Source organism: Melanerpes formicivorus, unplaced genomic scaffold (genome assembly GCF_026170545.1).
Source record: "Melanerpes formicivorus ecotype bairdi unplaced genomic scaffold, bMelFor1.0.p_v2 SCAF_17, whole genome shotgun sequence".
NCBI classification, from domain to species: domain Eukaryota; kingdom Metazoa; phylum Chordata; class Aves; order Piciformes; family Picidae; genus Melanerpes; species Melanerpes formicivorus.
The window spans coordinates 5,263,953-5,276,319 of NW_027142369.1; the positions used below are offsets into that span (position 1 = coordinate 5,263,953).

At 38.9% G+C, this 12,367-nt stretch overlaps 1 protein-coding gene across 2 annotated transcripts in view; it reads left to right on the forward strand.

The window, feature by feature from the left end:
* Nucleotides 1-1,200: 1,200 nt before the first annotated feature.
* Nucleotides 1,201-12,367, forward strand: part of TDP1 (tyrosyl-DNA phosphodiesterase 1) — a 43,417-nt gene continuing 32,250 nt past the window's right edge. The window contains exons 1-8 of one of the 2 annotated variants that reach the window (XM_068148761.1): nucleotides 1,201-1,249; nucleotides 1,978-2,528; nucleotides 4,013-4,056; nucleotides 4,703-4,758; nucleotides 5,852-5,948; nucleotides 7,723-7,757; nucleotides 9,827-9,919; nucleotides 11,756-11,926. In XM_068148761.1, the coding sequence (XP_068004862.1) occupies nucleotides 1,982-2,528; nucleotides 4,013-4,056; nucleotides 4,703-4,758; nucleotides 5,852-5,948; nucleotides 7,723-7,757; nucleotides 9,827-9,919; nucleotides 11,756-11,926 (1,043 nt within the window). In that variant the 5' untranslated portion in view covers nucleotides 1,201-1,249; nucleotides 1,978-1,981. Of the gene's footprint in view, nucleotides 1,250-1,504; nucleotides 1,636-1,977; nucleotides 2,529-4,012; nucleotides 4,057-4,702; nucleotides 4,759-5,851; nucleotides 5,949-7,722; nucleotides 7,758-9,826; nucleotides 9,920-11,755; nucleotides 11,927-12,367 lie in introns of those variants that run through there. The other variant, XM_068148762.1, reaches the window with a different exon arrangement.

The window sequence follows — 12,367 nt, forward strand, 5'->3', positions numbered from 1 at the left end:
TGAAAGTGAACAGAGTCTATTTAATGTTACATTTTTGTTAAGTTAAAATAAAGTTTTCCTACTGCAACATTTTGCTTACTTATGATGAAAAGGACCTTTGTGGACTTAGAATACATGGTACAGACTTCCAGAAACCAAATTACCTTAAATTTATTTCTGCAAGACCTTGATTTTTATTTTTTTTTCTTGAAAAATTCCAGGCATCTAATTTTCAGTTAAGTCACTATAGGGATTGGAACTAGGAGGAGCAACTTGAATGCAGGCATAGACAGAAGTCACTGAATTTTCTGAAGTAATTTTAGAAACCAAATACAGTTGCCAGAGTCTTTACTTGGACAAGAGATTATGCACATAATAAACAAACTCATGCCACTTTCCCAGGAGTGTTTCCCACAGCAGACCTTCAGTAAGGGCTGATAATACAACATTCAATCTCGTAGTACTGAGACTATATCCAGAGATTGCTTCATGAAGAAGCACTATACACAACTCTGCAGAAAAGTATTTAAAAACTAGAGGTTGAAATACATATTTTTTTTGTGTGGTGTTGTTTTGGTTTTTTTTTTTTGGGTTTTTTTGTTTGTTTGTTTGTTTGTTTGTTTGTTTGTTCTAGCTTGCTGATTTAATTGCATGCCGATATAAAGAGACATTACTTGTTAACTACAGTCTCAGGCTTGTAATTGAGTAACAAGAACCAAACCCTAGTACAATACAGGCAGACAGAGCAAGCTTTGAAGTAGTCCATGCTCTTCCTTTGATGAATTTTACACCTGTTTTATCCTCCCACTCCCACCTTGGAAGTCGTCACACAGTTATTAACGGAGCACTTCAGACACAGTAATTGTCAGCGAGCTAAACAAACGTTATGCCAATACTGCACCTGCCCTAAACCTCCATTAATGTCAGAAGGCTTACTTGGGTAATTCTGGTCACTAAGACGTGACTGTCTTTACGGTTTAGCTGCTTCGAGAAACATGCCTGAGCTACTTGCGCGCCTGTCACAAGCAACCAGAGCAGCCTTTCAGACGACACGGACACCCAACCGCCGGGCCCAACTCTCCACCCGCGCTCTCCTCACAGAACACCCACAGAGGCTCCCACACCGCGGGGATCGACAGCCGCCCGGAAAGCCCACGGCGGGATTGGCTAAGCTCAGACGCGCGCCATTGGCTCGGAGGGCAGGGGCGGGGCAAAGGCGGGCCTTAGCTATCTCCACTTCGGGCGCGCTGTCGCGGAACTAGGCCCGGGGGTAAGCCGTTGCGCTGCTCGGGCGGGAGAAGACGGCCGCTGTTGGCGGGGCCGAGCGGTGCGGCTCGCCACGTTTTGGCGTAAGCGGCCGCGGCCGCCCGGCGACGGTTGGGGTTGTTAGCACCGTGGCCTGTGCGCCGCTTCGTGCTCACTGCGGTGCCGCTGTGTATTGGCGGGCCGGTGGCGGCTGCCGGTAGCCCCGCCCCGGTGCCTCCCTCCCGCCGCAGGTTCCGCTGTCCTGGCGGGGCCGCCGCACCTGGGCTTCCTGCCGCCCTCGGTTTAGCGGCGTGGCTGAGGGGCCTTGGCCGAGGCGTGGCGAGAGGTGGTAGCTCCAGACTGTGGCAGAAAGAACCGTCCTCTCTCTGTGCCCCTGCTGGAGCGCGGCCGGTAGGAGAAATGTCTATATGATGCAAATAACTCTTGACTTTTGAAACGCTTTCTTGTACGTAACCCTACCCGAGCCCGTTTTCCCTGTGCAGAGTTTCACATTAGCTGCTTCCCACTTGATGGTTGCCACCGTTGCACGTGTTTCTTTGTTTCCCGAGCACAGAAATAATCCTTGTACACTACGAGATTTTTTTCCCGAGTCAGAAGTTGTATGGTTATTCTGACAAATAACAAAAAGCAAAGTTCTTTAGTAATAAGCAGACTGAAACTAGGAAGTGAAATAGACCGAAGTGTAACAGAAAAGCATAATTTTTGTTTGGTGTTGTGTTTATTGATCTCTAGGACCATGCTTCAGGAAGCTGCACACGGAAAATGGACAGTATCTAGCAGCGATGAAAGCGCTGAGGAAAATTCTGATAGTGAAAAGCCATCTACATCTTCACTATTGGATGCTGCACATGACAGAGCGAGTGGTCCACAATATCCATGCTCTGAAGCTAGGAAAGCTGCTCACAAGAGAAAAGCTTCTCCCATGAAGTTCAATGATAAAAGTTTTTCTGCAGACGTACCCCCCGCAGGAAAACAAAGAACTAGCCAGGAAGGCTTAGGCTGGTGTCTTTCTAGTAGTGATGAAGAGCCTGAAGATCAGGAAAAGCATCCTCACAAGGAAACACTGAAAGAGGAAAAATGTAATGTAGCCAAGGAAGATCATCTGAATCTTTGCAAAGATGAGAAACTGTCAGAGAATCAGAAAGCAGAGAAGTATAATGAAACACCTAGTGAAGCCAAAGATACCTGGGATTTGTTGAGTGGGGAGAACCCTTTCAGGTTCTTTCTCACCAAAGTCAGAGGAATTGAACAACAGTATAATTCTGGAGCCCTGCATATAAAAGGTGAACAAGTGGCGTCTATAGAAGTGGGCTTTTGGGAGACTTGTTTGCAAGACAATGCTTATTTTTAGTTCATGGGTATTGTTAATGCATATATATTCATTGGTGTAGCTGAGGCTTCATATTCTAAATGTGCAAGTTGTAGGAATTGGTTCTGTTATCTTTGCCTTTCTCTTTTAGACGTACAGTGTGTAAAGCCTTAATTTGCTGATACTGTTTCTATTGTAACTTCTGAATTATGCTGTGCAAATCTAGTGTGCATTTAGCCAAGGCAGTCATATGGTGCTTGTTGCTGCTTTTCCTGTGATTTAATCTGGGAAAACAGATTGCATTTGTGACTCTTAGAGAGATGCATTCCTTGTGTGTCTAACCACCCTTCCTGAGTAGTTACTTGCACTTATCTTCATGCTGCCAAGTGGTTTGGAGCTGGTGATCCACTATCACTTGATGCAGTGCAAGGTAGCTGTTAGGAAGTTTTGTGGCTGGGATTCATGAGCCCACTCCAATCCCATTAGAAGTGAGTGTAGGTCGAGATGGAGTTAATTCTTCTTGGCATCATACTGATGCTTCAGGAATGCTGTGCAATTGTAGTTTGACATGAGGGGGAACACTTCTGTGCACCTGTAAACATGATCTCATTCAGAAATTAAACCTCATGACAAGACATGAAGAAACATTGGTAAGAGATTTATGCAGAGAAATACAGAAAAATTAGGCAGGAAAGATTTGTAGTATGTTGAAGGTGAGCAAATGACTGTAGATCTACACAGTTAGGCTGTAACTTTTTCTTATGCTTTTATGCTGTGCTCCTTATGAGCACTCGTGATTGATCTCAGCCTCGTGTCAGAGACCTCAATTGCTTCATTGATGTATGCCTTTGTCTGCTTTGTGAATTCATTGAGGCTTTCAGCCACTCTCTTAGGAGTAGCTGTCCTGCTGAGTGATTAGTTGAGCTGGTGAAGGGTCTGAGGTTTTTGTTTGTTTAACCTGCAAACCCAGATTTCTGTAGATAGTGCATGAATACTGTAGAATGTGTTATCAAGTTTCTGCTGTGCTTCAGTTCCTGAGGGTATGAATCAGTCGAGTTAGCCTTCTCTGTTGCCATGAATGAAGTCAAGATACACGTATTTTAACAGTCAGTGTGCAACAGATTAAGTCTTCAAGCATTGACTATATATACTGCCACCGTCCTTCCCTGTAAGGAAGAGAGTAGTGTGATGCTCCTATGTCTGTGTGATCTTGCTGTTTCTCTTACTGAATTTCTAACATTTGTTTTCTATTTTGGGAGAATTAATTCTTTTCATAAAAATAAGACAGTAAGGGTTTCACAAGAGAACTGGTGACTTTGAAAAGTAGTAAAACTAGTAAACTTAGTAAATATTTGTTATGCTGTCTGGCATTCATGTTGTGGTGCTATCAAACTGTTCAAGATGTGAAATGTTTACTTGAACTTTTTTTACTCATGTATGCTTTAATGTTTTAAATAGATATTTTGTCTCCTCTTTTTGGGACTCTTGTGTCTTCTGCTCAGGTGAGTTTCCTGTGCTATGTTGATTTCGCTTTATTAACTTTAAACTTCATCATCCATGTTTGTGCAATGCAGCTGATATTAGTAGAGAACTTTGTTAAGATACAGAGAGAACTCCAAATATTTTTAGCTATACAACGGTTTATTGAAATAATCATCCCGTGTTCTGTGTAGAATTCAGGCAGATATTCCTGTTTTGGGGGAATGTTCAACTGAAAAATGCATGTTTATGTTTGTGTAAATTATTTTCTTATTCATATATATATTTGTATTTAAGAAAAAAAAACCCTGCAATCTAGTAATGATATTTTTATTATTGGCTTTTGCTGCCATTTGCGGTATAAGCACATGGCAAAGAGATTGTTCATGAACCAAAGCTTTTTCATGATGTGTATGGTGCTTTTTTTCTGCCTGTTTGCTTTTTATGAACACTAACACATGGTTATGAATAATTTAAATGAATCCTTGAATTGTTAAGAGGCATGTAAGAGAAAGCTTATGAAATTGAAAAACATACCTGTTTTTGAACCGTTGTGTATGATGTGATACTGAATGCTGACTTTCTGTAGGAAGCTTTTTTGCTGTGTGTCATTCATTGTTCTGACAAACTCCTTTTTCTTTTTAATGAGTCTGTTTTCTTATGTGCCAGTTCAACTACTGTATAGACGTGGGATGGCTTGTAAAGCAGTATCCGCCGGAATTCAGGTATGCTTGTCTTACAAAGATGAAATGATAGATTGTTCAAATTTATTGTGTTCATGCAAGTTTGTTAGAAGTGAATCACAAACACTTGTTAGCAGTTGCACATTACTGCAACCAATTGTGTATGTGTAGACTACTGCTTTTTCTTGTATGCTTATTCCACAGTTGAAAAGAGACAAGAAATCAATAATACAGAACAGTTAAACGGTCAGAGTTCAGTATGCTTGATTTCAGACTTTCATTAATGCTTAATATTGTTATTTCATGCTTTATGTATATATAAACTGACATATTTGGAGGTCCCACTGTGGGCCATGATGTAATGCAGTTGGTAACTTGTAAAGATGGAAGAAGCTTTTTGTTGTACAGTTTACTGAGCCAAGAGCAAGGTAATGCAAGAGAATGGAAGGACTGGAGGAAGGGCAGAGAAAAGCTAAGCAAAATTGATCAGCAAGATATGTCATGAGCATGATATTGCTGGTGTTGCTGGATATTCTCATTAAATAATTTAAAATTTTTTTTCTTAAGTCCTTTCCTGACAGTTGCAATCTCCTGCATGTGAAGTGAGCAAATGGCAGAGTTTTCTCTTTGTTCCCTTTTTTTTTCTCATCTCCATTTTACTGGAAAATCAGTAGAACAGAGTATTAGGAAGTGAACATAAAACTGCTATTAGAATAGACCTAGTCCTCTCCTCTTCCCTCACATTACTTCCATCTTCCCTGCAAGGTAGCAATGTTTAAATTGCCTTAGATCCACACTATGTATTTTAGTACTTTTGAGAGCTTCTATTTGTGTGTTGTCAGCTATACAGATGAGTTCCTTACAAGATCATGTATTATTAGCTTCTCTTTTGCTGTCAAATTTACTCCTTTTTTTTGGTGTTTTCCTTTTTTAAATACAATTTTCTCATGTCTTTCTCTTAGAGGTGCTATCGTTACTGCTTTTTTGAGCTAGTTATGGCATATAGGTTTTATTGCTGTCTTCCTGCCACACTATTAAATTTAAATCCCGGAAGTCCTAGCTATATGAAGGAGTGGTTCGGACTGATTACTAATTCACTTGATATTTTAATGCTAGTCTCCTTTTTTGTTTTAAGGAAGAAGCCATTGTTGATAGTTCATGGTGAAAAGAGAGAATCCAAAGCTGAACTGCTTGCACAAGCACGGCCTTATGAGAACATTAGCTTTTGTCAGGTAAAGAACATGACATCGTCCTTTTGTTGAAATTAAGTGATCTGTTGTCCTCAAAATCTTGTCATGGATGGAAAGAGACATACATTTTATGGCAAATTAAAAACATTGTTAAGCTTTGAACAGCATGTTTACCAGGAATGTGGTAACTGTGTTCCTGGTCTTCTGTGACTTTGGTAGATTTTCACCCACGATAGATATACACAGAGCTGCTGTTCACTAAAATATGGGGCTTGTGGAAGAGCTGTGTGCCTCCACTCATATGTTACACCCACAGTCTTGGCTGAAAAGGAAGCTTTATTTGTGTGAAGTCCAGAACTTGGTCCTAGTGTTACTGTAATCTCAAGTCTCATCAAATTACTATTAATCCAGATATGTTTTACACAAGACTATGCTGTTGCAGGTAGTCTCCATAATTTTGTTAAAACTGCTAGCAGTGCCTGGCACATGCCACTTTAACTTTGTTATGCCCACTCTTTTGCTGCCCATGAGTTGTGAAGTCATTGGCTTTAACCTCAGGGAGAGATGTCAGTGTCATTAATAGCACATAGCAGGGGAAAATGGCAGTTGTGATAGTTTTCCTATTTGAGTGTACTGCTTCAGATTTTTCTAGTAGTCTGCATGCATTCTGTTATGTTTTATTGTGAAATGAAGTGCAAACATTTTTATCTTATGCTCTATGCCCATAATAACTAGGGACAGTGTTGGAGCCATCACTGGCTTAAAGTATTTTCTTAACACCTACAACTCATGTTTTGTTTTCTCCCTAGAAACAGTGCTGTAAATGTGCTTTTTATCAGTGCTTTCCTATTATTAAAAACACTTCTCTCTGGCTTCTGTCATTTTCTTTGCAACATTAGCCATTAAGCTAGTTGTAACAGTTACTGTCTGCTTCAGAATCACAGAGGAATTATGTTTAGGACCTCTGGAGGTTATCTAGTCAAGCTCTCCTGCTCAAGCAGGGTCACTTGTAACCAGTTGTCCAGGGTAATATCCAAACAGGTTTTGAGTATTTCCAAGGAGGGAGATTTCCACAACCTCTTTGGACAACCCATGCCTGTGTTCATTTACCCTCATGGTAAAAATGTGTTTCCTGATGTTTGTACCTCTGATCTTGTCACTGGACACCAGTGAAAAAGTGCCTGGCTCCCTTTTCCTTATATCCTCCCTTCAGGTATTTATACACCCTGATCAGATCTCCTCTGAGACTTTTTCTTCTCCAGGCTGAATAGTCGCAGCTCCCTCAGCCTTTCCTCAAAGGAGGGAATAATTCAAATCATCTTAGTTTTCTTTTATTAGAGTCTCTGCACTATGTCCATGCCTTCTACAAAAATGGACCCTGTGCTGCACATCTGGCCCCACCAGTATGGAACAGAGAGGAAGGATCACCTCCCTTGACCTGCTGGCAACACTTTGCAGCCCAGGACAGTTAGTGAATCTTTGTTGCAAGGGCACATTGCTGCCTTCTCTTCAACTTGGTGTCCAACAGGAACCTCAGGTCCTACTCTGAAAAGCTGACTGTTTCTGAAAATACTGCTTTTAGGAGACCAGAAATCCTGCTGGAGCAGATCCAGCAAAAAGTTGCTGTGACATTTAAAGTTTAACTTTTAGGAATTAGTATGTTTAAAATGGTTGAGGGGGGAAAAAGAATGTATTTTGTAATCTGCCCACTAGAGTGCAGTGATGTGAAGCAAAATAAAGAAGCACCTCTCTTAACATTCTTGCATATAGGAATGCACAGTAGGAATTTTTAATGATCAACTTTTCAATTTTATAGGCTAAATTGGATATTGCATTTGGAACTCACCACACGTAAGTAACAGCTATTAAGCAGAAAACTCCCATTCTAAAGATGTCCAAACTGTTGATACATGCAGTTACCATGCTTGAACTACCAGGTAGTGCTTGGTATTTCAAAGTATTTACAGGATAGGAGGATAGATTATTACTGTTTATGAAAACACAATTCTGAATCCTAATGTTCACTAATGAAAATAAATTTGTCTTTCAGGTGCTATGTGTATCTCTTTTGTTTATCTGCAAGCTATTTTAAAGCTGTAAAAATGAGTTTCATGGAAATTGCTGAGTCTTAAAGAAAAATCCTAATTATTTTGCATTTACAGATAATAGGATTGTTTTAGTTTAAGGCAACAAGTCAGCTGTTAGGTAGATGTGAGATGTTCAAGCTAGACAAGTTGGTAAATTGCAGGCCCTGGCTCTTAACTCATGTTTTAATACTAAAACTATAATGCAGGCTTGATGAGTCATTGGCACTTCAGGCACAACACTGATTTACTGCTCAGTTGTTGTAGCTAATGTGGAGGATCTGGAAATAATTACTTAATTTTGGGGTCTTTTGAAAGAAACAAAATTATTTGATACTACAGAAGCATTACAAAAGGAACTTTGTGGATTGCAAGCTACAGATAAGAGATAACAGATTTACGTCTTACAGTAAAAGTCTTTGGGTTTAGGGCACTGCTGGTTTTTGGTGTTTTTCTTACTCAATTCTTTCATGACATTACGTTAAAACCTTGATCTGAAATGCCCACTTAAGGTACATCTCTGTTTCTGGTAGAAAGTATACAGTGCACAGCCTTTTTGGAGAACAAAATGTAAATAAAGGAAAGAAATCAGCGTCTTAAAAATTATTCTTTCTTCTCTCTGTGAGAGGTATGATAGAAATTAAGGTTTTGTTTCAAACTAATAATTTTTAAAGCTTTAGCTTATTTTCAATTCAGTTTAAGTGGCAGCTCTCATTCTCTGTATGTAGCAGTGTATTTCTGAATGTTCTGTTGCAAATGGAACACAAGTGTGTAGCAGACCAGTAAATCAGATCTCCATGGGTAATGAAGCAATTTTGTCCCAAGAGAAAGTTAACAGATTTCACCCTGTCAAATATAAAGATTTCAATTCATGTAATTCCTGTTGCATGATGTAAAAATTCAGTTACAGGTCAGTCAGTTGTTTGAGGTAGTGGTGTTTTGGTCAGTTATCACTTTGTACAGCACTTTATTTTACAGTAAAATAATACTTACTCTAAGCACAGGTCATGTTGACTATGTATCATGGCATAATGCAGATATTGAACTATTTTAAAGCTTGAGGGTCTTGCATATTGCATAAACTATAGAGTAAGCACAGGAAAACTTGTGAAAGTATTTGAATGCTAGTTGCTGCACTCTGAAAGCAGAAATTGCTGAATAAATCACTGTCTAAATTTGAGTCTGATATGATTTTTGCATAGCAGTATCTCCTTGGGACAGCACTGAAAATAATCATTTTTCCTTGCTTTTCATTCCTGAGCATTGGTTTCTATGGAAACCATCTCATCCTTCAGGGTCACATGGATATACTGTCTTTGTACACCTATTGAGAACTTGTATATGTAAATGTAAACACCTGTGCTATGAAAAATATAGACACGTTTTTAATTTAGTTACTAGTTCTAAAACTTGAGTTTGGGTTTTTTTGCCATCCCTAATGGTTAGTTACCTACATACCTTATTTTATTTTAGAAGTTGTCAGTTTAAGAGAAAAGAACTATCTTTTAATAAATTCAGCACTAAGTAAACTCCCTTAGGTGTTTATTATTTTTACTAAAGAACATAGCAAGTATAGAAAGTGTTCTCCAAGTATTCCTTTTTGCTTTGGGAAATTGTTTGCATGAGATGTTAAGCTGTACTTTAATATACTGTACAGTGGCTGCTGACAAAATATATGGGGCTAATCTAGTAACTGCCATGTGAGTTTGTTGTGTGTATGGATTGAAGTCTAATGCAGAACAAGTCTTTTAAAAGTAGCTATCTTGGAGCATTGTAATGAGTTATTTATTTCCTACTCTGTACTTGAAATAGATTAATTATTATATCTTTTTCAAGGAAAATGATGTTGTTGCAATATGAAGAAGGTCTCCGAGTTGTGATACATACATCCAATCTTATTGCTGAAGACTGGCACCAGAAAACTCAGGGGTAAGTAACAACCTCTAGCAGGAGTATATCTGCTTTAATATTTTACACAAGTATCTGCTACTGCTGGAGACAATGTACTAGGTCAGATGATCCAGTGCTACAAGCCTTGCACTCCTAGGACAGTGCTATCCTGCAAAAAATAAAATTAAAAATAAAGCAATTCAAACCCAGAACAGTGGTAGCTGTTGAAGTCTTTTCTTGCTTTCTGCTCTAAATTATGTGCTGAGTTGAGTTAGCGTCTTTTATTATGCCATACTGTCTGGAAAAACTGCATAGCTATTAAGTATTCTATGCAAATCTGTAGCAGCTATTTTAAACTTATTTTAATACTTCAAGCATAGTGTGAGTGTAAAAATGTTCTGCTTCTGCTGTGACTGTATCAAGAATGTAACCCAATAAATGCTGGGCACCGTTGGTTCCTTAATACAGTGGATGAGCCTTATTCACCCAGTGTCCTTTCTCTGTATGAAATTTTCTTCCTGTCTTTAAGGTTGACACCCAGCTTGGGACATGGTTTTGCTGAGAGCACAGAAAACAGGACTAAGTGACATCTTAATATAAGGCCCGTCAATCTCTTATTTTCTATGCTAATTTTATGGCAGCATTTTTAGCTAGATCCCCACAGTAACTCAAAGTGTAAGATTTCTTTGAAACTTATTTGAATATTTGCTTGCCATTTTCAATCAGTTCAGAAATTGCCATCAGTTTTGCTACCAGTAAATGTAACTGGGTTTTGAGGCTTTTCGCTTGTCTGAGGCAACCTGTTCTAAGGGGTTTTGAGTGGCAAAAGCATAACCAGTGTGGGCTTTTTTTCATGTGTTTGAATCTTTTACTTGGGGATGGCCAATAGTAATTAATTTACATTTTACTACTTTTCTGCTCAAAATCTGTGAACAATTTTAAAGGCATAGCCAAAAACAACCACAGGTAATTAGCTTCTCAGAAGGCTGTTAAAGGAATATTTGCCATACTTGTCAAACATAGAAAATACTTTTCTTTCTAGCTTTAGCACACTGCAGTAATACACAGTATCACTAATATGATGATTCACTGAGTCCTCTTCTTTATAAACTTCTGAATTCCAAAAGATAGTGGCAACATGTTGTAAAGTTGATAATGTAGAGCCTTTTGTTTCAATGGCCGCAATAATGTCTGACCAGAAAGAAATGCTAGATGTTTTTTCCATGTGTAGCACCCACCCTATTTTGTTTTGATATAAGTTCTAGAGAAGTAAGTTACTTTGGGCTACTCACAGAATTATTGAGGCTGGAATAGACCACTGAGATCATCAAGTCCAGCCTATGACCTAACACCACCACATCTACCAAACCATGTCACTGAGTGTCACATTTAATCTTTCCTTAAACACATTCAGGGATAGCAACTCCACCACCTCCCTGGGCAGTCCATTCCAGTGTCTAATTACCCTTTCCATTAGGAAGTGCTTCCTAACATCTAGAATATACACACACTCCTAATTGCTTACCTATATAATTTTTTTCTGTATCAGTAGCTTAGCAAAAGGTGTTGCAGGGTTCTAGTGATATATAAAATCATGATAGAAGGACTACTGGATGGTGAAGTCTGAGCCTGTTTAGTAGTGATGAAAGCTGTATACACCTGCTTGGATGCGTGTTGAGACTTCATTTGCAAGTATTAGTTTTATGGTATTGAGTGTAAGTGTGATGATTCTGTAAGGGAAAGGCAGGTTGCTTTATACCTAATATCACTGTAAGTCTTTCTAGTATTCATTTAGGATCCTCAGATGAACTTTAACTGCTTACTAAAACCATGTTTTAATGTGTGGTGTCCTTGCTTTTGTGGATTTGTATTTAGAATATGGCTAAGCCCTTTATATCCAAGGCTACCTCAAGGATCAACTGCTTCTGCTGGTGAATCTGAAACCAATTTTAGGTCTGACTTAATAAATTATTTGATGGCTTACAATTCTCCTACACTCAAGGAATGGATAGATCTGCTTCAAGAGCATGATTTGTCAGAGACAAGGTATATGTTGCTTGCATGGGGGTTTGTGGTGGGCTTTTTTCATGTTTGTTTGTATTTTGTTTTAAAAAAAATGAACACTGTTAGGATGTATTGGACCATGGGCTTTTGTAGGCGTGCTTTGTAAGCTTGCTTTGTTTCAGATGCAAGTCTTCAAACACTAGTCCAACTCCAGGCAGCTTCTAAAATCTTCTCTTGTGGCCTATGTTGAATTGACTAACTTCTAGTTTTATGAACATTTTAAAGGAATAACAGAAGGTAGCTGTAAATAATAGGGACTCAGGAGTTTCATTTAAGTCAGGCTTGCTTAAATGTTTCCTTCAATACAATTACCTATGGAAAAAACTGCATTGGATTGGGATTGTCATGTAGGAGGGATCATATAAGCAGAGGTTATTGCAACCAAGATTATGTCAAGAACAGGATTTTGTACATAAAAGGCAA